This window comes from Triturus cristatus, chromosome 6 (genome assembly GCF_964204655.1).
Source record: "Triturus cristatus chromosome 6, aTriCri1.1, whole genome shotgun sequence".
Lineage (NCBI taxonomy): Eukaryota > Metazoa > Chordata > Amphibia > Caudata > Salamandridae > Triturus > Triturus cristatus.
The window spans coordinates 1,614,943,672-1,614,965,548 of record NC_140589.1 but is presented as its reverse complement, the minus strand read 5'-3'; the positions used below and the strand labels follow the sequence as shown (position 1 = coordinate 1,614,965,548).

Sequence of the window (21,877 nt, the reverse complement as noted above, 5' to 3'; positions counted from 1 at the left end):
TTAATTTGTCATCTGTTACGTAGATATCATCCCTATAGGACAGAGCGCCAGGGTCGATGTCATGAAGACATAACTTGTGTCACAAAGACTCCTGGGCTGTTCTTGTAGCCCATAGGAAGTTGTGCGTAGCGCCTCTGAAAACCAAGGGTGCCAAATGTAGACTAGTAGCGGCTCTCTGGAGCTAAATTGTGACTGAAAAAAACATTGGAAATGTCCAAGGTAGTTTTATATTTTTTGCGGACAACATTATCAATGAGTGCCGTACCATGTATATTTTGTACTGCAAAAGTGCGTGTATGACTATTTAAATGTCTGTAATCCATAACAATGCGATTTGAATGATACGTTTTCAAAACAGGAAAAATAGGATTATTCATTTGAGATACACAGGGTTCAATTACCCCCTGGTACTCCAGTTGGGAAGGAATTTCCTTAACGGGTGCTTTAGCCTCCCATTTGATAGGACACTGTGGTTGTACCTGAGGTGTAGATCATATACGAAGAACGTGGTAAGGAGAATCCTTATCCAAACCTGTACGGTTAATATAAAGTGCAGGGGCCAAAGCAAGGGTCCATTCGGAAGCTTAAGCTTGTTTGACTTCGTCAGGCACAAGGTGTGAAAAAGAAGGGAGAATGACATCCTCTCCCTGGGGGCATGAAAGAACGAACGGTGGTGGCCAGTCGACCTCTGCCAAGAGAATATCATACATTGTAGTTAAATTGTATCAGAAGATTGCTTTAATGGTGCATTTAAAATCACCTTCAATTTGAAAATCCAAAAGATATCGGGGCATATTATCAAGCACGGCGTTAAAATTATCGCCGCTTTAGCGGCAGAAAAGTGCCGCTGAAGCGGAGATAATGGGCTTGATAATATGCCGAAGAGAATTCCAATAGAAGCCCATGTTGACACCAGAACATGGGCTTCCATGGGAATTCTCAAGGGCATATTATCAAGCCCATTATCGCCGCTTTAGTAGCAGTTTTCTGCCGCTAAAGCTGCAATAATTTTAACGCCGTTTCTTGATAATATGCCCCATAGTCTGTCCGGGGGAGCTACGCATGTGTCCGCGGTTCCAACTGTAAAAAATGTTTCAGTTGCTTTCGCTACCAGAAATTGGTGGAGACTCCAGCGTACTATGGTACCCTCTGCTGCACTGTCAAAGAGAATCACCACCCATAACCTGCTCAGGAGTAGGGTTGTCACCGTCTGTGGCATTAGCTGTTAATGCTGCAACTTTCTATTTTTAAAAAGAGGCTTATAAGGATGAGGTTTATCCTCTTTCTTTATCTTCACTGCAGATGACGGTTGTGTTTCCCGTTTTGGTTGCGTGTACTCTCATTGTCTGTGATCAGATTGCCCTCGTCTTTCGTACTGTTGGTCAGACGAGTCCTGAGAACGAGGAGAATGGGGATCAGCAATCTGATACCTGTCAGGAGTTTTAATTTGTGTGCGAACATGAAAATTGTATCGCCTCTCAGAGAATTCTGGGGGCAGAGTGCCTCCGCATTGTATAGGTTTTAGCTGTCGTTTAGATTCGTCCTATGGTTACTTAGGAAACTTACGGGTAGGTCTGGCATCCTTGTCAGAGCTAGGCTTGCCAAGCAGTGGTACCGAAGGTCTGGTTTCCAAACTATTACGCCATAAAGATGCATATACATTAGCAATAATGACCCGCAACTCGTGTTCGTGGTTGGTTACTGCCACCACGGCAAGTCGCAGGCGTATTGGCAAAGATATCACTTCACTTTTAACATTAGAAAAATAATTTTGGAGACAAAGGGAAAATTTCCTACAAGTTTCATCCCCAAATTGAGGGCAGGACCTGCCCCATGCTCATTCTGTATCTGTTTGAGGGCATTTGTGGAATGGCCATCGAGGGAGTACCATGACAAAGGGTGTAAACTGTGCAAAAATAGTCCCCCAGGAATTGCAGTCAGCTTAAGGAAGAACCAGATCATTGGGTAAGCACATAGTCAAAATTCTGTGCTCGTCTCGTGGTGCCGTAAGGCGAAACACAGCTTTACGTTGATCTATTTTTTGGGCAATCCAGAAGGGTATTTCTTTGCGATTTATGGGCTGTTTGCCCATAACTAAATTAGCAGTTACGGAACTGATAACATGACCGGCAGGCACCTGAGGTTGTCCTTACAAGGCAACCCTAGCTGTTCCAGCCAGCAAGGCGCGTGCAATAAATTGGGTCATGCATCTATATAAGAAAATAAGAACATTATATAAATCTTGAGTCTGTAGTAAATTGATATTACCTGAATTTAGATACGGGGTATGGCCTGCTAGTGCCAACCCAGTGGCCACTTCAAGACTTAAGGGACCCCTTCAGACAGTGCCGAGTATAAGGGGAAGGGCACCATTAAACCAAGTCTGGTGTTCCCAGACGGTAGTAGGAACTTCAGTAAGTGTAAATGGGTGATATTCAGCAGGAACTGGTTGTATTGTGTATTTATGGAAAGTATTATCATTAGCGTGGACAGCCGGGAATGTGACCCAATTATAAAAGACTTCAAAGCGGAACGCTGCATCAACGTCAATTACAAAAATTACAGCAGCCCCTGCATTAGGAAATCTGTGTCGCCTTAAATGCTGAGTTACCGCTGGACGGCAATTAATGGAAATAGCTACTGGTTGAGCCATAGTGAACCAAAAAGGGATTCAAAGCGTAGCACAATCAAGGTGCATAAACCTTTTCATATTCAAGCTTGAAAAACCAACAGAACTAGGAGCTGCCTAATAACTGTGGAGGTGAAATCCCTAGCACCACAGACGTGTCAGGAAAAAGCTGCTAGGGTATTGTGGACAAGCACTCCTCAGGTTTCCCGCAAGTACATTCCAGACCAAACGTTGACGGCGCCATGTTGCAGGGATTCTGCTCTGGAACAGAACTTTACTTGGAACAATAGAACATCAGTAGGTAGGGACTGAGTCACCATACCACCTCAGCATCTATGATTCTGAGTCTGACTAGTTATAGTGCCTCACCTGCCCTCCTAGCCTTACCTGAGAAACAAGTGGCACATCACTCTCGGCCCTCTCACGGATCGCAGTAACAGGACACACCCTTTTGCTCTCTCACTCGTACTTGTTCACAATAAGATAATCATGAAACACAAATGAAGTTTAGAATATTTATTTAAATTATTGTGCTCTAAAATGCAGTATACGTGCCACAATTAGAAAACAAATGCATAATAACAATACTGTTAGCATGGTTAATAAGCCATATACCATGAAAAGATCTGTCATTTTATAGGACTGACTCACCTAACCCCCCTCCCCTCCTACTAAAGCTCAATGTTTATATATGAAAGATCTCTGGGATTACTGGCAGGTCCCGTTCCCTAGCATACACAGATGGACGCTCTACATCTAGGCAGACACAGGGCTCCTGTCTCAGAACTCTTGTTCCATGTGCGTGTTTTTGGCTAATGTGCTCATCTATATGACAGGACATGTGTGCAAATAAACAACCGCTGCATTCATGTGTTATATCTAGGTGCTAGTGCCTGAACAAAAAGAATATCAAGGAACATTGTTGTTTGCTCTTGTAAGTAGTGTGCAGACTAAATCCCAGGAAAAGAACAGAAAGCAAAAAACATATGGAGGTTCCGTGTGAAAGTACAATGTGGCACAAAAGCAAGTGTTTTTATATAGGAACTTGTGCAATGAAAAACGAGGCCTAAAATGTGCACAGTTAGGCTAACACAAGAAAACCACAATGGGCCATGCAGGAAACACACGGCATTGCAATGTGTTACATCAAGGATGAACTTTGGGTACCTTAGTATGGACTCCCAGCGCCGGGACACTCCTTGGAGGCGATGTGCGCTATACAAATCCATTCATTCCTTCACTAAGGACGAATTGTAGCGGACTGCACCCTGTTCAGTAGTTCTAAGGAGCATTAAAATCCAATGCAGCGCCTGCCAGAGGAAACCTGCACTTGGTAAACACTGAAACCTCTCCGAGTCAATTGCTGGCTCGACAATTGTGTGTCAATATGCGCAGGGCCCTAACACATGAATATGGTTCACGGTAGGGCTACGTATTGTGTTACTTATTTCGAGAGTGCACACCGATGCGTCTGGTGTGGGATTGGAGGGCTGTTTGTACATAAAGCAGACTTTCTATTGGATGTTTTCTTTTTTCTATCGACAGTCCCATTTGTACCACGGTGATTAAATAGTTCCTTCTGGTAATGAGGTGGGTTTAGGAACACAAGAGAACGCTATCCCTCCGCTCTCTGCCTGATTGACCACCCAGACCGCCTGGCTTATCCCCATCCACGGCCTGTGTGTACCTGGCTGTGGGAATGGGAAACCTGACCTGCAGAGGTGTGGCTGCTTCATGCCCCCTGGTTACCTGGGGCCTGGTACTGGGCAGCGCTCGAGGCGGTGAGGGCGTCTATGGGGCCGAGGGGACATCCTTAGGGGTTTTAGTCTTTCCGGGTCTGCTGGCACTGATCGCTGGGCCTTTACCTTGTCATCGGTATCCTATCATTCGGCTTCTACATTGTGAGTACATTGTCTCCGAGGGTGTAATTCTTACCTTGCTTTGGAAACCCGTTAATAATCTAGTTTTCCCTTTCTTGACTGTATCTGTGTTTCCTGTGATTTCTGTATTTGTGTTCTCTCACTCGCTTTCACTCTCTCACACTTTTTCTACATTCTCTCTCTCTGCTCTTCTTCTCTGTTAACCTTTTCTTCTCTTTCGCTTTCTCTGTCATCTTTCCTTCTTTGTCTCTCGCGCTTTATCGTAGTCCTCTCACTGTTTTGCTCAGTCTCATCTTTCTTGTTTTCTCTCTCACTTTTTCCCCCTTCTCTCTGCAATTTTCTGTCGATCCTTTCTCTCAATTACGCTTTCAACTCGCCCTCTCTCATGTAACTCGCTCCAAATTCTCTATTTTCTTTCTTTCTACCTCTCTGTTTTTCTCTTCTCCTCACTCATTCTTACAGGTTGCTAATCTGACACTTCGAACCACAAATGTTTGTGCACACTGAAATGATACCTAGGTACACCACATTGGATGTTGAGACAATAAACTCCACACCACACGATTCTACAACATCTAACATTAATGAGCGTGCACACGAAAATATTTTAACTGTGGGGAAAAAGTTGCACGTGTGAATACGCATTTCAGCATGATTGTTGAATGCTGATTTTCCTCTCGGGGAAAAGCAGCACAAAAATTGTTTTCATAATTGAAGTATTCCTAGTAATACACGGCTGTCTGATATTTCTCGGATTTGCTTGAGATTCTCTATGAGTCTCATAAAAGCAGGGCCACTGGAATTATGCGACAGGAGAGGGACAAATTATGCGGCAGGGTTGAGTAAATTATGCAGCATGAAAAGCCAAATTATACGGCATAATGTGCCACATTTTGTGATAGTATTACTTCAATATTTTGTCATTTTTTAACTTGGTAACACTCTCTGAGCACTGGTTGCACCTCGTTAGTACCAGATTGACACCCAAATATAGCAATAAGCAGCAGAAAGGTGACCAGTCCAGCTTTGCAAAGAGCCTTCCACTGCGCGGCAACACGTGTCATCACATTTTTAGTAACTTTTGAACTGTTTGAGCTAGAAACCATTTTTGTTTGTTAAAATCTGCAGACTATGAAGCAATTGATGGATTATGTGGCAAATGCAGCAAATCCATAACTATGCGACAATCGCCACGGCCACGCAATCACATAATTCCAGTCACCCTGCATAAAAGTCAGAAGTCCACTTCAATTGTTGGAGGACACACAAAGCAGTAGATTTCTGGTTTTCGAACCTAGTCTTCGCGAATCATCCATTGATATGGTTCCGTTCTTCTTTGTACCACTCACACTCTCTCTTGTTGCTTGCATCTGCCATTCTTTGGCTGGCTACCTTCTCTATTGTTGTCTCCTGTCCCCTCTCTGATTGGCCTTAAACCCAAACTATTTCTTTCCTCTGTGGTAATTGGCTGAAGTTTGGTCAATGTCTGTGTGACATCATTAATCTGCGAATTTAAAGGCACAGTAAGGAACCCCTCATGTGGAAAGGAGCTGGTGTGGCACAATGTTGAACCACTGGTAGTTGAGAAAACACTGCGGATAATATGGATGGGTCTGGAACCAGGACAAGCAAGAAGAAATGCAGTGACTTTGACGAGGTGTATTCAGAGATGGCTGTTGTCACTTCAAGTCCAGGTCAGCACAAAGCCTTCAATTAAAATAGATGCTTTCTGTTGCATGTCTTTACGCATGAATTCCTCAAGATGAAGCAGCCCCGAGGGACAAAGTGATAATATTTTATTATATGACTGTCTTCATTTTTCGCAAAATGTCTGAAGGTGTCATATACTCTAAAAATCTAGACGGTTATGTAGCAATGTTTTGCTTGGGTACTCGCCTGGCTCAAAGTGGCGCAAAGCATTACATCGATGTACTTACCATTAAAAAGGTCTGCGGGCGCACTGCAAAATTATTCATCACCGTGTGAGCATCCCTCCAACCCCTAGTAAATGTAGGCCCTAATTTATGAAAATCATACAACCTGATCCATTTTAGGAAAAACAAATACATAGAGACTCCAGAGTTCCATTTCCAAACATGACACTGAAAAGTTTCAATAAATTGACCCGCAGGGTGAATTTTTAAAAATGGGCTGGGTGTAGTTTTTTGAGGTTTTTTTTGTGATGGTCTGACACCGCACGTATGGAATTGGAGGTCAGTGCAATGTAAACATAAAATGTACCTTTCACATGATTCTGAGAGACATTTTGCATATTAGCTGATTCCATAATAACCTATTTCGCGGAAAGTGTTCTTTGAAAATCGTCCATTTTGTTCATTTGATTTTGCAAGGAGTTTATCGAAAACAGGGGTTGGGCATGGTTGGGTATCACTGTGTGTGTTTGTTGCACTTTAAAGGCTTTCAACGCTGCGCGATTTCGTTAGATGTTCAATATTTTTCTCCTAAGCAAAAATGGTCTTAATTTAGCAAATTTTTCCCAACGTCAAAAAAACATTACATGCAGTCTGTATATTTTCGCCAAGAAATGTCGATATTCCTTTTTCTCCGAGTTGTTGACGGAACAGCCATAGCAGCTCAGTCGGTGCAAATCCAATCTCAATAATTATTTGTGTAGCATTTACCCTAAGATTAATTTATGTTACACTTGCAATTCCCTAATGATGCACCCCGAAGGCTTCTTATTTACAATACATGTGTTATATTTAAAAAAAATCTATACATTTGTCGCTAGGGGCCTGTTTGCCTCTCATGAGGTCCGCGTTACTGCTGGCAGTACCCAGTCAGGTTAGGGTCTTGCAACAAGGCGCAGCCGACGGCTGTCGAGCATTACAGATAAAAGTGCACATCAACCATATGCGGCCTCAAAAAACAAAACACGAGCAGTCAAAGCTACCAAGACAAGATCTCTGGTATGCTGCTTCAGAGGCAAACGTGTGCCTGCTACCTCTAAGCGCCGGACTGGCCTTTCAACTCTCCGGGCATCTCCCGGGTGGGCTGGGACCTCTGGAGGCTGCGTTTTTAAGGCTTGGGCCGCTGCTGGCACCTCTGGTACTTCATTATAGCTAGCACAGTGTGGGCATGAGCAGAGAGAGAAGAGGGAAAAAGCGAGGATGGGAAGAGATCGGAGAGAGAGAAAGAGGGAGTAGCGAAACAGGAGAGAAGGAGAGATACAGAAAATGGATGGAACATATTTGCCAGGGCTCCTTTTAGCACCTAGTCTTGCCCGCTACCTCTCAGTTTAAGAGTGCATGCTAGGGCACAAAATACATTTGTTTATAGATAGGGTGCAAATTAAGACTCTGCCGACCCTGTGGTGCAGGACTCCACACCAGTGTGGACCGCTCAGTCAGCCCTACGCATTTTCATGTATATTAGACATATATATTTTAGGACACCTCTTCCGTGGGGTAGTGGATGCCAGCACAGAAGATGTTCAGAAATACGTCTAGTGCCCACATTTAAAACAAGAGCTGTGAGCAGGGGCACTGAATCATGCAGACTAGGAGGATCAAATTCTGCAACAAGATTGACAAAATTATGCGGCAAGGAAAGGCAAATTATGCGGCATATTGTGGCAAATTTAATGGTAGTAATACTTCATTAATTTGTCATTTTTACAAAAGGTAACACTATCTGGGAAAAGATTTCGCCGTAGTCAAGGGCGTAACAAAGGCACCCGCAGACCCCGCAGTGCGGGGGAGGGGGGGGGGGGCAAGCTCCAGGGAGCCCCCTCAGCATAGTGCTCCGGCCCGGCCGTAGTAATACAGATTTAATACCCTAATACAGCAACAAGCAATTCAAAGATTACCAGTCAACATTTACGAAGGGACTTTCAGTGTTTAGGGGCAGAAGTTTTTAGTTATGTTTGAACTGTTTGAGCTAGAATTTTTTTTTAGTGTTGAAATCAGCAGATTATGTAGCCAATGATGGAATATGTGGCAAATGCACCAAATCCATAATCATGCAAAAACACCACAGATGCAGAATCGCATAATTCCAGTGGCCCTGACAATAAGCGAGTGATTACGATTCTTATAATTAGGACATTCAGTTTCCACGAGAAAGAACAATTGGCCTCTCTTCTTGGACCAGTTGGTTCAATGCTGCTGCAGCGCCTGTCATTGGTCAACACGCATTGTGCTGAAATAGCAAGTGACACAACCGCCCATTCTGCACGAAGCGCAGCATCACAGAAATTGAACCAGAGCAAAGCAATTTTCCACTGGCGTTGGGGAACTTTGTAGTAGTGTTTGCTAATTTTGCACCAGTTTTAGGATGATATTTGCACCGACCGATTGTTACAATTTTTTTTCAATGCTGGTCAGTTTGTGCAAATGTTTTTGTGTTACACACCTGTGCAAACTGTAGTGTTTCAGCTTATGCCTTGCTCAGGTGTCACTTTCTAGTGCATAGAGGAACCACGGGGAAGTGCGTCTGTGCAGGAGCAAGGTGTGTAGTAACAAAAGAAACCTCATGCAGCTTTGAAATTGCAACCTGTTATTCTGAATTACGACACCACTCTTGTCATCTCACTTACTGAAAAAAAGAGATGACAGATACACCCACATGATATCAGTAATATCGTACCTGCTAGTACTATGGATGTTGTGTGCATAGATGAACCTTATGATGTAAATTGTTCTCCAATGGTCTGAGCTCAAAGTTGGTGACTTGTCTGTTTGTTAGGAACAGTAATGGAAAATAAAAAGAGAACTGTATGAATTAGGCGGTGTAGAACAATATTTCACTCCAGGCAACTCTGACATACATGTAGGCACACTGATCTAGACACTTCGATGTAGCTGAAAGACATGTTGTATTCAATAAATATCAACTACACAGGTGTGTGATTTGTTGTCAATAGACCTTATTTTCAATGAGGACAGTTTGTGCTATCGAGGCCATGAGGCAACAGACATACCCGACTGATGTAGGACAGAAATACAAGTTTTCTGTTATTGTAGAACAAGTAACCATATACTGAACCAGTCAAGCAATGAATTGTAAGATACGTTGTGCTCCAAACACTCTTCATGTCCTGATGATGACCTTGGAACTTTGTTTGGGTCGAAACACCACCGACATTCGATGGTGTAAAGACTGTTGAGAATTCTGTTGGCCCGTATGGAGCATTATATTTGGCAAAGTTCTCTATTCTATAAATGCTTCTTGTAATTAAATCATTTATTAGTTTGCGGCGTTATGATGCCTACCGCTGCGCTTCTGGGATATATTTTGTTTGTTGTTTCTTTCACTTGCACCGTGTGATCACTCACCTCACACAGCACAACAACATTGTTTTGCAGACCTTATATATGTGTTTGACAAGTGTATGTATTTTTTCTACTAACCATACATATCTGAATATAAACAAGGTATAAAATTGGATCTCTAAAAAATGGTATTTGCATACATCCTAGAAATTGTTTGCTGTTAGATGGGAAGTACCACTAACTATACTGTGGGCAATTGTACGTGTCACAGAAAGGTTGTTCCACAAGGGTGAGTCCAAGGCAAGATCCCGTCTCTCTGCTAGGGGCTACATCTGTCACCCATATCCTGGTGAATTTGTCTCTGACACACTGCCTCTCATTTTGCCATTTCTTTTTCAGACACCCCATGGTGTGCACTTCTACCCCCAACACATTCACCCCATTGGTGAGTTTATGGCACCTCTTCCTCTGGCTCCAAGCTGACGTGCAGCACTATAACAGCATCCACAGTGCACCTTCTACATCCCCTCAGTATTGACCCCCTTTTTCCTCTCTCATCGTCCCACTTTTTCACCTCGACTGTCCCACTCAGCGCTTTGGGAGACTGCGCCCTCTTATACTGGATTCAGAAATGTGATCCACAGATTATGGGATTATTTAGAAGCAGGCACATAAACTCTCCAATATGTTTTGCGATTATTAAACTTGCGAGCAGGAGGATATGTACAGATCTCTCTAGGAATTCAAATGTTTCGTCTGCTACAAGCTCAGCGTTTCATCTTTCTAGGGTGAATAAAATAAGCACTGCTGAGGTGGGTACTTTTAGCTCCTGCTAACATTGCTACTGAGCTATGCGCCTGTAGAAACAAGTGGTATGTAGAACTGCAAGTAAAGGTAGACACGATTGTGTGTCTATATTTGCACCACCTTTAACAAAAGGGTGCTGTAAAGGGCATGTCATCATTTAGGTAGTCAGATGTCAAACTATTAAACTACCCCTGGCAAATCTGATAATGCCCTGGACATATTTCAAATTTGGAGGGTTCTGCGGCGTGGCCCCGCAGTTCTGACATATGCTTTTCTCCTATCTCTTGAAAATGTGGGTCTTGTCGATGGCATGATGAGTGCCACAGGAGTAACCCATAAACCCCAACTAAGACCTGGGTAAAACTTATATCATGCAAAAATGTGCTATAGGGTATCAGTAAGAAAACATGTTTTGTATAAATCACTGGATTGTGACAACACAAATAAAATATGGCAACACAATAAGTAATCAAATGTATTTGATCAATTTAGAAAATATAACTGAAAGCAGCATCAAATATTGATCATAAACGTGCTCAGGGCGCAAAGTGAACATATAGTGCTCGTGAAGGACACATACAGGAACAGTGAACAGTGAAAAGGACCCTATTAATAAATATTGTGCATGAATAAAGCCAGTCCATTATTTTAATAAAGTATCATGACACAATAAATATATATGGATGTCGACGCTGTTTCGACCTTCCTCTGTTTGAGGTCGTCATCATCAGGACAAAAGGAGCACAACATATATGACTGGTGACTGTAATAAGGAAATGGTCAGTTGCTTTTATTTTTATTTTTTTATTTTTAATCGCGACAGCTGGCATCGTACTGGTGGTGGAGGTAAGTTAGTAAACAAGTGTTGGGAGACTATTGGGTTGGCGGCAGAGTCAGCCAACCAAAGTTTAACCACCCGGTTTAATATTCTCCAAAGTGAAAATATATCCCCTATAGGGAAGCAGATTCCTTTTACAGGAAAGCTGCGGGCATGGGAAAAAGGTTGTTCATGGCAGCCATTTTAGACAATAGAAAACAGAGGCAGAGCACAGAAGTGAATGGCATAGGTCCAGGGCCGGACTGGCAGTAGCAGGCAAAGGGCAATCCCCCGGTGCGCCGCACGGGTGGGGGCCGGTTTTGGGCCCCTGGGGGCCGTTTTTTTACAGGGCCGTTTTTGCAGCATAGCTGCAAAATCGGCCCTGTAACAAAATCGGCTGAAAACTGGCCCTGGGAAAGAGCTCGGCGGCACCCCCAACCCCCGGGAAGGAGGGGGGGGGGGACGGGGCGGCGGCCGAGCACTTTGCCAGGGCCGGTTTTGGTTCCCAGTCCGGCCCTGCATAGGTCCTGTATTGTTCCTTCCATGTCTCCTAAAGCTGGACTAGCAATCACTATCGCCAAAGTCAATTGAAAAGAAATTACAAATCAGCAAGCTGGGTGGGGATGAACAGCAGCATTCAGATCTGTATTAATCTAGTGAAATATTTCTTTGCACTAGCTGCACAGGAACCTGATGCCGGTCACTCAGCACAGATCTGAAGAAATCATTGGTGTCTGTATGTGATGGCCAACAAAAAATGGCAGGCAGATGATGGGGTCTGGGGAGAGGAGTTAAAAAAGCAGCCTGGCCCAGAGACTGGATGCCATAGTCTTGGAGTGATTCGATCCTCAGAACATATTGTGTGGACTGTTCGGGGTAAATGGAGCAAACACAGTTGTCTGCGTCCGCCCTCCTTCCTAAGACTTTTCTCCATCTTAGGGTGGGCTGCATGTTCTTTTGCCACTGCCCCCTGAAAAGGTAATAATAAGCAAGGAGTGAGGGCGTGGTCTAGAGTTATCTGGGACTGGGCCACAACATTGCATGGACAGCACTGCAGGCAGTGGTATGATTGTTACACGCCATGTACTTTCTGACTTTCACTAGCTAATAGGACCGTTGCAGAAAAAGCCCCCACTATGGCCCTACCCTGGATATCCAAAAAGAAAGACATTGCATTGAGCATTTTACCTGTTCTCTCTCTTCAGTTTCCCTCAATGGTCAGGTGAAAAGGCAGTTTTTTCATCCCAAATGCAAGTACGGCAGAGGACAGAGGTTGGAGAGACTAAAGAAAGAGAGGTAGAGGAAGAAGCAGGAAGATAGAGAGAACATGAGGTAGAGGGAAAAAGGAGACATGATAAGTGGTGGCGATGCAAGGAAGAGTGGTGAGGCAAAGGATTAGAGAGTTAAATGGTCTAATGCGGTATTCAGTCTTTGGCTTGTGGGGATACACTCCTCATTTTCACTAGGATCCATGACACCCTAGCTGTGCCCCTGTTCATTTCATTACTAGTGAAATGTGCCTTTACAGCAGTAAGATGGCATATTCTGCCCACTACTGACCATCTTGGTAGATGATCCTCTCAACATGTACAGTCAAAACATCATTGAAAAATGAGCTCTCGTACCTTCTCCCAGCTGATCAAGGCCCCAACTCACTCACAGAGACATTGCTTTGACCTATTTTCCATGATTACTGAACTCCTTATTATCTCCCAGCAGTTATCCTGGCAAGACCATGGTTTAGTTACCTACCTCAATAAAACTATGTTCTATAAAAACCTAGGGGTAGATTTACGAACTTGTCACGGCGTGCAGCACAATAAGTCACCTTGCTGCGCTACACTGCATGACAGAGAAGGGGTAGGAATGCACCATATTTAAGTCAATAATGCACATTCCTGCCTTTTCCCCTGTGCTGGCACCCTTTTGGCAGCCGATCGACAACGCAGACACCCTTGCACGATAGTTGCAAGCAGGATTGTTTTTTGCGCAGGAAGGGGCACCTTCCTGCACAAAAACAATTTTGCGAGGCATATTCCTCTATGTGTGCTGAAGAATGCAGCACACATAGAAAGAGGGAGTAACAAGGAGAAATAAAGATATTTCTCCTTGTTATGCCTTTTCTGGGAAGGCGTATCTTTTTGGCGCATTCCCAGGTTTACCAATTCTGGTAAATCTAGGAATGCGACAAAATCCATTGGAGTTGCATGGGAACAACCACGCAATGCCCATGGAAAGCATTCCATGGGCAGAGTAAGGCAACGCAGCGATTTGCACTGCGTTGCCTTACTCCAGATTTATGAAGTCACTCAGTGCCACGTAAAGTGGCCTTGCGTGGCTTCATAAAATCTCACTTAGGGATTACGTTGCACATGTACCATGTTGTGTGGTGTGAAAGCAACACAAACTGGGTCATAAATATGGCCCCTGGTCTTTTCCCTGCCCCAGAACACGGTTTCCCACTGTTGCATAGTGCTTATCTGAATGCCTTTCTAGTTAGTTTATTTTCTTTGTAAAGCATTGCATAAAAAAAGAACATTTGGGGTAGCCCCAGAGTGCCATGAATCAGATACACAGACGCTTGAAAGCGGAGCAGGTTTTGAATAATCTGAGCATCACTCAGTGATATTCTCAATTGAAGAAATCTATTAACAATGTATGCAGATATAAGTGTTTAGGGCCTGGTTGGTGTGCAAATTTGCAAACCAATCAAGCCATAGATGCTTGCTATTTTGATGTCAAAGAATTTGGATAGGTCGGCACAGTTCTTCCTTGCTTGTTGTGTTTGATGGGTGTGAGGGAGTCTCCGCAGTAAGTAATCGAGTTGTTGATGGGGTCAAGGATGTGTCCTGTGATGTGCATTGGTTCTGTGTGCGAGCTGGGTTAGCAAATGTTGTTGAGTATTTGGAGGAGTTCTGTGGAGCAGGTGTTGGTTCTATTTTCTAGGTGGAAGCTGAGGTTGCTGTGGAATATGAAAGTTCTGGAGTCAATGATGGGGAGGTGATGAAGTCGGTGATTAGGTTGGTGACGGTGGCTCATGGTCCGGGTGGTCAGTAGAGAAGAGTTCCATTTAGGGTGATGTTTTTATAAATTTGCTGATTGAAGTGCAAGTATTCCATGAATGGGGCGTTGCTTTTGGTGGACGTTGAGAACTTAATGGAGTATTTGTAGATGGCTGAGAGTCCCCCTCCTGGCTTGTGAAGGACTTCCTGTCAATGCAATTTTGTACCCCTCTTGGATTGCCATGGCGATGTCTGGTGCTGAGATTGAGTTGAACCAGGTTTCTGGAAGAAAGAGGCTGTCCGGTAATTTGCTACTCAGCAGGTCCCAGATTTTGATTGTGTGTTTTCTGAGAGACCATGTGTTGAGTAGCATGCATGGAAGTAAACTTTGGGGTGTGGGTTTGCTGATGCTTGTGGTGTTGGTGTGATTTGCGCTTGTGTGGGTTGTTTGGGTAGGCTACTGTAGATGAACTAGCAGTGGGTGCAGCTGAAGACTCCTGCAGATGTGAGGGGCGCGGTGTGGCAGCAGCGCGGAGAGTGGTGTCCCAGGTCGAGCAGCAGGAGGAGTGCTGTGGAGTATTCCTTGGGGTGACAGGACCAGGGTTCCTGCCACTGGGCGCAGTCCAGGCACAAATGTAAATGGGCGCAGATAGGCTTGCCTTTGGCATGCCAGTGGCACGCTAGCTGTACAACTGCGCAGCAGCTGCCATTAAATGGGAGGGGGCGGAGGGCGGAGCAGTGGGTTGGGCTGAACGAAGCAGGAAAGATGAGGCAGGAGACGCTCTAGGAAGACCATTTAAGGTGCAGTGGGAGGCAAGAGAAATGCACGGGAGCTGGTTTGGGGCTGCGGGGAGTGCAACAGAGTATGCAGAAGGCTAATGAAAGAACCTGAGCACGGGGTTGGCCCTTGCAGAGGCTGGGGGGTGGTTTGGGGTTTGGGAGGGGCAAGGGTCATTGGGTAAGGTGTAAGGTTTGGGAAGGGTTGGGGAGCAATGGTAAAAAAAAATTCATGACAGTAACATGGGAGAGTGTTGGCGTTGAAAAGGCTATGTTTGTTTTACTTGTTAATAGCCAAGGTGTAAAACTGTTCAATTACTGGTTAAGTAATGTTAATGGCTATCCTCTGATTTTGGGGAAAAAAAAAAAAAAAAAAAAAAAAAAGTTAGCATGAAACGTAGTATTAAGATTTGCTCATTTAATGTTTCAGGGCTTAACTGTAGCAATAAAAGACGCAGAATAGCTGCAGAAATACGATATATTTGTCCCGATATTGTATGTCTACAAGAGACACATTTATCTTGGGACAGAAGGACATTGGTAACAGATTTGGGTTATACGCTGATGGTTGCCTCTCAACAAACTAATAATACCAGAGGGGTTATGATTCTTTCTAGAATTGGATATTGCACGGTGATTCGTAAATTAGCGGATAAATGGGGTAGATGGGCTTTATTAGAAATTATAGTATCTGGAATGGCTCTTACCATCTGTACAATTTACGGCTCCAATTTAGATGAGGCGGAAGTTTTGCAACAATTAAATATTGAACTTGCCTATTGGAAAACTCCGTTAATTTTATGTGGAGATCTCAATATTAATCTGAATACCTGTGAGCTAATGGCTGGTTTAGAACATTATAATGGACGCAAACCACGCGTATTTAAGGCCCTATATGATTTAGTAATTGATCATGGGTTGATTGATGTATGGAGTAAATGGCATTCTACTCTCCCGGGATACACTTTCTATTCCGCACCTCATAAGAAATTTGTGCGGTTAGATTACTTTTTTACGTCCTTAACTATACAACATCAAACTAAAATACAAACCTTCCCTAGAGTTACCTCGGATCATTCCCCCTTATTACTGGAATGCTCTATCTTAGGGGACTATAGAGGTATAAGGAGCTTTTCATTTGATAGGAAGCTGTGCTTAGACGAACAATATAGAATTTATATGAGGGGATGGATGACAGAATTTTTCAAAATTAATTTAGGTACCGCTCATATTTCAATACTTTGGGACACTTTCAAGGCTTGTTTTAGAGGAGAAGCTATAAGTTTTGGTTTATACAACCAAAATAAATTACGGTCTCACATGGGGGAGCTTTATGAATCATTAAAGGTTGCAGAAGTAGAGCTTGCTAAAGCAATAAAAAGACCTGACAACGTATCACAGGTTACTATAGCCGAAGCAAAAATTGCACAATGTAAGGCGAAGATAACTGGGGTTTGGGCGGAAGAGAATGCTCGGAAATACTTAATAAATAAAAGACATATTCATGAATATGGTGAAACTATAGGTCGCTCATTAGCGCTAAGATTAAAAATGAAAACAAGTTCTCGACTGATCCCCAAACTACAAGATCAATTCGGGATAGTACAAGAATCACCAACGGCTATATTAGATATTTTTCATCAATTTTATTCTGACCTTTATACTCAGCAATCAAAGTCTAATGTAGTTCAAATCCCGGATGTTTGTATAATAAATCAATTAACCGAAATGGAGGCAGAAGCCTTGGATAGCCCTTTTACTATGGCAGAATTAGAGACTGCAGTTAAGAACATACCGAATGGCAAAGCTGCCGGTCCAGATTGCATCCCGGGGGAAGTTTATAAATGCTTTTTTGAGTCAATGAAGCCTGTGATGCTAGAAACATTTAGGATGGCACAAAAGGGAATTGCCCCAAATACATGGAATGAAGCATCCATAGTAGTGTTTAGTAAAAAAGGGGAAACCACCAGAGCTACCTGGCTCGTATCGACCAATATCCCTACTTAATTGCGATAGTAAGCTTTACTCAAAGATGATATCGAACCGTTTATCCAAAGTTATCTCGTCACTAGTCACAACTACCCAACACGGTTTTATACCTAAAAGAGGAACGGTTTCTCATATTAATAAGGTTATTACCTTATTTGATATTGCAGAAGCTGAAAAGAGAGACTTGGCATTGATACTGCTCGATGCAGAAAAAGCTTTTGACCGGGTAGAATGGGACTATTTATGGGAAGTGATGAGAAGAATGGGATTTGGGAAAGCTATTTTAACTGCAATTCAAGTTCTGTACAAAACTCCTAATGCGAGAATTGCTGCTATGGGTCTTAAATCCGATAAGATTAATATTACTAGAGGGACACGACAAGGGTGCCCTTGTTCACCTTTACTTTTTGCACTGTATATCCATCCTTTTATTATTAGTTTACAAAATTCGCTCCATATTAAACCGTTTGTAGCTTCAGGTATTCCTCATTCTGTATTTGCATATGCAGATGACATTGCAATAACGACAACTGATCCCAGGGAATCAATAGTGGAGATTGAATCTTTAGCTAGAACTTTTGGAGCTATATCAGGGTATAAACTAAACTCTGCTAAAACCCAAATACTATGTACAAAAAGCATACAGTTTAACGAATCGCGTGTAATAGAAGAGGTTACTTATTTAGGTATTAAGATCAGAACTCAAATGTCAGAGATAACTGACAGTAATTGGAAAGAAATTACACTTCAAATCAAGCAATCATTAGATAGATGGAGCCGACTTCAACTATCAATAGTTGGAAGAGGAAATATTATTAAGATGAGTGTTCTTGCCAAGATATTATATTTATTTCGTAGTATTCCACTTGAATTTTCTCACAAACAGATACAGCAATTACAAACTATTTGTGGAAAATTCTTCTGGGCTCCTGGTAAGATTCGAAGAGGTATGAAATGGTTAACACTTCGAGAAGAAAGAGGTGGACGAAATCTGCCTGACTTTTTATATTACTATTATGTCTGCTTTCTGCAGAAAATGAGTTATATTTTGACTGGCGACCCCCCGAAAAATGAGGCGGAAGCTCCTTCTATTTTTTTTTTGATGCTGGGAGAGCATGCTAAAGGGTGTTTATTAAAGGAACTGGAAGGTCATTACTACAAGCATACTCGCTTCAAGGTATTGGTTTCAGCGTTTAGAGTGTGGAGAAATATTAAGAAATTGATTAATTTTGGTAGAATTTCATACTACACACCTTTCGATGCGGATAAAATACTCCCCTCAGTTTTTTGGGACAATAATGCGAAAATTTGGGTCAAAAAGGGGATCTCCAAAATTGGCGATTTATATGACAATAAAGCAATATTTTTAACATATGCTAAGCTGATAGAGAAATATCAGCTTTCTCAATCCTCATTTTTCAAATATCTCCAACTTCGAGACTTCTGTTTTAAAAATCAGATAGCGGCATCTTCTAATAATATATTAGAAGGGATTCGCCTTCAAAAGAGGATTGCTTCACTTTATCAAGCTTTGATGGAATATAGAAATGATGATTTACACAAATATAATCTGTATTGGATAGAACATTTGGGAGATCCCCTAATTGATATATCTGAATCTTTAAAATTGTCAAAAGAAATTTGTCTTGCCGCTAATCTAAAAGCTCAAGTCTATAAGACGCTGTTTAGGTTATATTATACTCCTAAACGCATGGCAAGTTGGGGAAACAAATATGATGGAAAATGTTTTCGCTGTGGGGACCCGGACGCTGATATAGCGCATATTTTTTTTTATTGTATAAAACTCTCCGATTTTTTTAAGGGAATTGAATCATTTATATCGTTGCTACTAGCATGTCCTTTTAAAATTTCACCTACACTTATGTTACTGGGAACAGAGGATAAACCGGATAGTCATTTGCTAGATTATAAGTATTTTTTATTCCTCGCAATGACTGTGGCACGGTTATGTATTGCTTCAGAATGGTTATCTCCAGACGCTCCTACTTTCGGAATTTGGAGATCAAAGCTCTATCGTATTTATGAAATTGAGTGGAATTTATACGCATTGAGGGGAGCTAGGAAAAAACGTATCGGTTTATTAATTTGGGGAGCGTTAACAAATTTTTTAGAGAATGGTTGAAGTCGGAGATATGGGATTTATTTAGGAATAATTTTCTGTATTCTTTCAATTAATTAATGATACTTTTCCACTGCCAAAATATGTATGTGATGTATGAATTTAAATGTACTGTCATGAATAATAAAAATAAATTAAAAAAAAAAAAAAAAAAGAAAGAACCTCAGCACGGTTGAGAAAGCACAAAAACGATTAAAGAGCACTAAGGGGAGTTGGAAAGCACAACAATATTGAAAGAGCGGTAGGATGAGTCGGAAAGCACAAAAATAATTGAAGAGCACTAAAAGAGAGTGAGAGAGAACAACACTAGTCAGAGTACAAAAAAGGAGAGAGAGCACAAAACAAGTGGAAGAGTAAAAAAAAGGAGTGAGGAAGCACAAAAACGAATGGAAGAGAACCAAACGAGCGCCAGATCAGAAGGCACAGGGAATGAGAGAGACAGAAGATGAGCTGGACAGAAGAGGATGCCAGACAAGAGAGAGTGAGGCGGGAGTGGGCCTCACAAGAGCTTCAAGCAGAGCACTGCTTGTTGGCCTGGCCCCTGTTCAAAATCTTGCCAAACCGCAAAAAAGTGAACAAATATTTTTTTTAAATTCTCCTTGGCATATAGATAAGACAATCTTCAAGTTATTCCTCCTCAGACTGTAGCATTCAGGACCATGTTTTTGAAGACTGTCTCCTCTTTTGGGACTCATTTGATGGCGAGCATCTGTGCTACACACAACCCTCACCCAAATCCATCACCAGGTTCTGCAAAGCACTACCGTAATAACCCACTCCTTTTAAGTAACCACACCACGAAGTGCCATAAGTCTACTGGAGGGTGGTTAGTGGTGTTTTACAAAAACCCTACACAACAAAAATAAATTTGCTTCACAAATTAGACATAAAATGTTATTAGGTTAAGGAAATAATCAGAGGGTTTTTTGGGGTGGCCAATTACCATCCATCAATTTTAAGTGGATTTCTCCAATAAAAAAGATCAACGGGCATATTAGCAAGACAGGCGATAAAATTATCGCCGCTTTAGCGGCAGAAAACTACTGCTATAACGGCAATAAGGGGCTTGATAATATGCTCTATGGAATTCCAATTGAAGCCCATGTTAGATGTCCTTCACATAATTTTTGGAGTAAAAGAATATCTAAATGTGTTCCATTTTTCTTTACGGCTGTTGATGTCTTAAAGACATAGTAATCCTGTCTGCATAAACAATGACATACCATCACTGGTTCATGCTCCGGTCTTGAATTTCTTGCAGCCAACTGAGCATGTTTATACTGAATTGTTTACTGAAATCTCCAACAAAAAAATATATCGTCAGAGCCTTAATTTTTATAATTTTAGTTATGTCTCTGGATAACAGAAAACAATCTTTCTCCTTTAAGGCATTGAGAACGTGTATAAGAAGTTTGAAGATACTTCTGGCCTAGGAGACAACTCCTTAATTTCAAGCAGCGGTCATGTTTCGCCGCATTACACAACACCTACACGCAGACGCCATCGAACTACCTTCAGCCAAGAACAACTGGAGCACCTGGAAGCAGCGTTTGGGAAGAACCACTACCCTGACATCTACTGCAGAGAAGACCTCGCCAGGATTACCAAACTGAACGAAGCCCGGATACAGGTATCACAGCATACTTAAGGGGAATTATATCAACAAAATATGACATCTTCCATGTGCAATTATCATGAGAATATATTATTTGTGGCGCCTGGCCTCACGGCAGTCACACTAACATGTTACCTATGGGGGATCCTCTAAAATACATTTTCAGACCCCTTGGAACCCCTTCATAGGAAAATGCTTACAGACAAGGAAAGATTGATAAAATGGAGCAGAATTTACAATGACTGATCATTTGTCAAAAATACATGTCATTATAAAGGCTCGTGTTTAGTATTGGCCACTTCTTTTCCTGATAGACTAGTATGTGGGTCCCATAATTTTGGTTCACTTTCCCGTCCTCTGCTTTATCTTAACATTTTCAAACTTCCACAGCTGTGGGAGGGATTTTAGACAGATTTTAGACAAACAAAAATAACTTCGATTGCGGTAAAAATGCAAGCTGCAAAACTATGTGAACTAAAAATCTACAAAAGAGCAACAAACCGTAACACGTAGCAAGCACCACTCAGGAACCCATCACTGAAAATCGTTCAGTCTTAGTATCACTTTCATTGAGAGCCAAGGAACCTAGGGGCTTATTTATGAGAGGCCTGCACTGCCGGAGCATCACTTTTTTTGATGCTCCAGCGGCGTAAGCCTATCATATCTATGAGGGAACTCAAAGCCACTCTGTGTGGCTTTTCATGGCCTCATAGATATGGAGTAAGACAAAGAAGCACAAATCACTGCCTTGCCTTATTCTGTGTCAAGGAGGCGTTCCATGGGTGTTGCAGTAGGTTTTTCCCAAGCAGACCCCATGGATTTTGACGCTGCCCCAGATTTACTTAATCACGTAAACCTTGGATAGCACCAAAACCTTACGCCTCCTCAGAGCAGGCGTAACGAGGAGAAATATTTTGATTTCTCCTTGGTTTTTCCTCTTTCCTGGTGTGCTGCATTTATAAAGAGAAAAATGCCTCTCACTATTGT

The 21,877-nt window shown here is 42.3% G+C and overlaps 1 protein-coding gene across 1 annotated transcript in view; it reads left to right on the top strand.

The window, feature by feature from the left end:
* The first annotated feature begins 4,415 nt into the window (after positions 1-4,415).
* LOC146821718 (homeobox protein unc-42-like) overlaps positions 4,416-21,877 on the top strand; it is a 28,855-nt gene continuing 11,393 nt past the window's right edge. Inside the window, exons 1-3 of the mRNA XM_085609374.1 lie at positions 4,416-4,530; positions 6,028-6,203; positions 20,664-20,905. Of these exons, the coding sequence (XP_085465500.1) occupies positions 6,113-6,203; positions 20,664-20,905 (333 nt within the window). The 5' untranslated portion in view covers positions 4,416-4,530; positions 6,028-6,112. The remainder of the gene's footprint in view (positions 4,531-6,027; positions 6,204-20,663; positions 20,906-21,877) is intronic.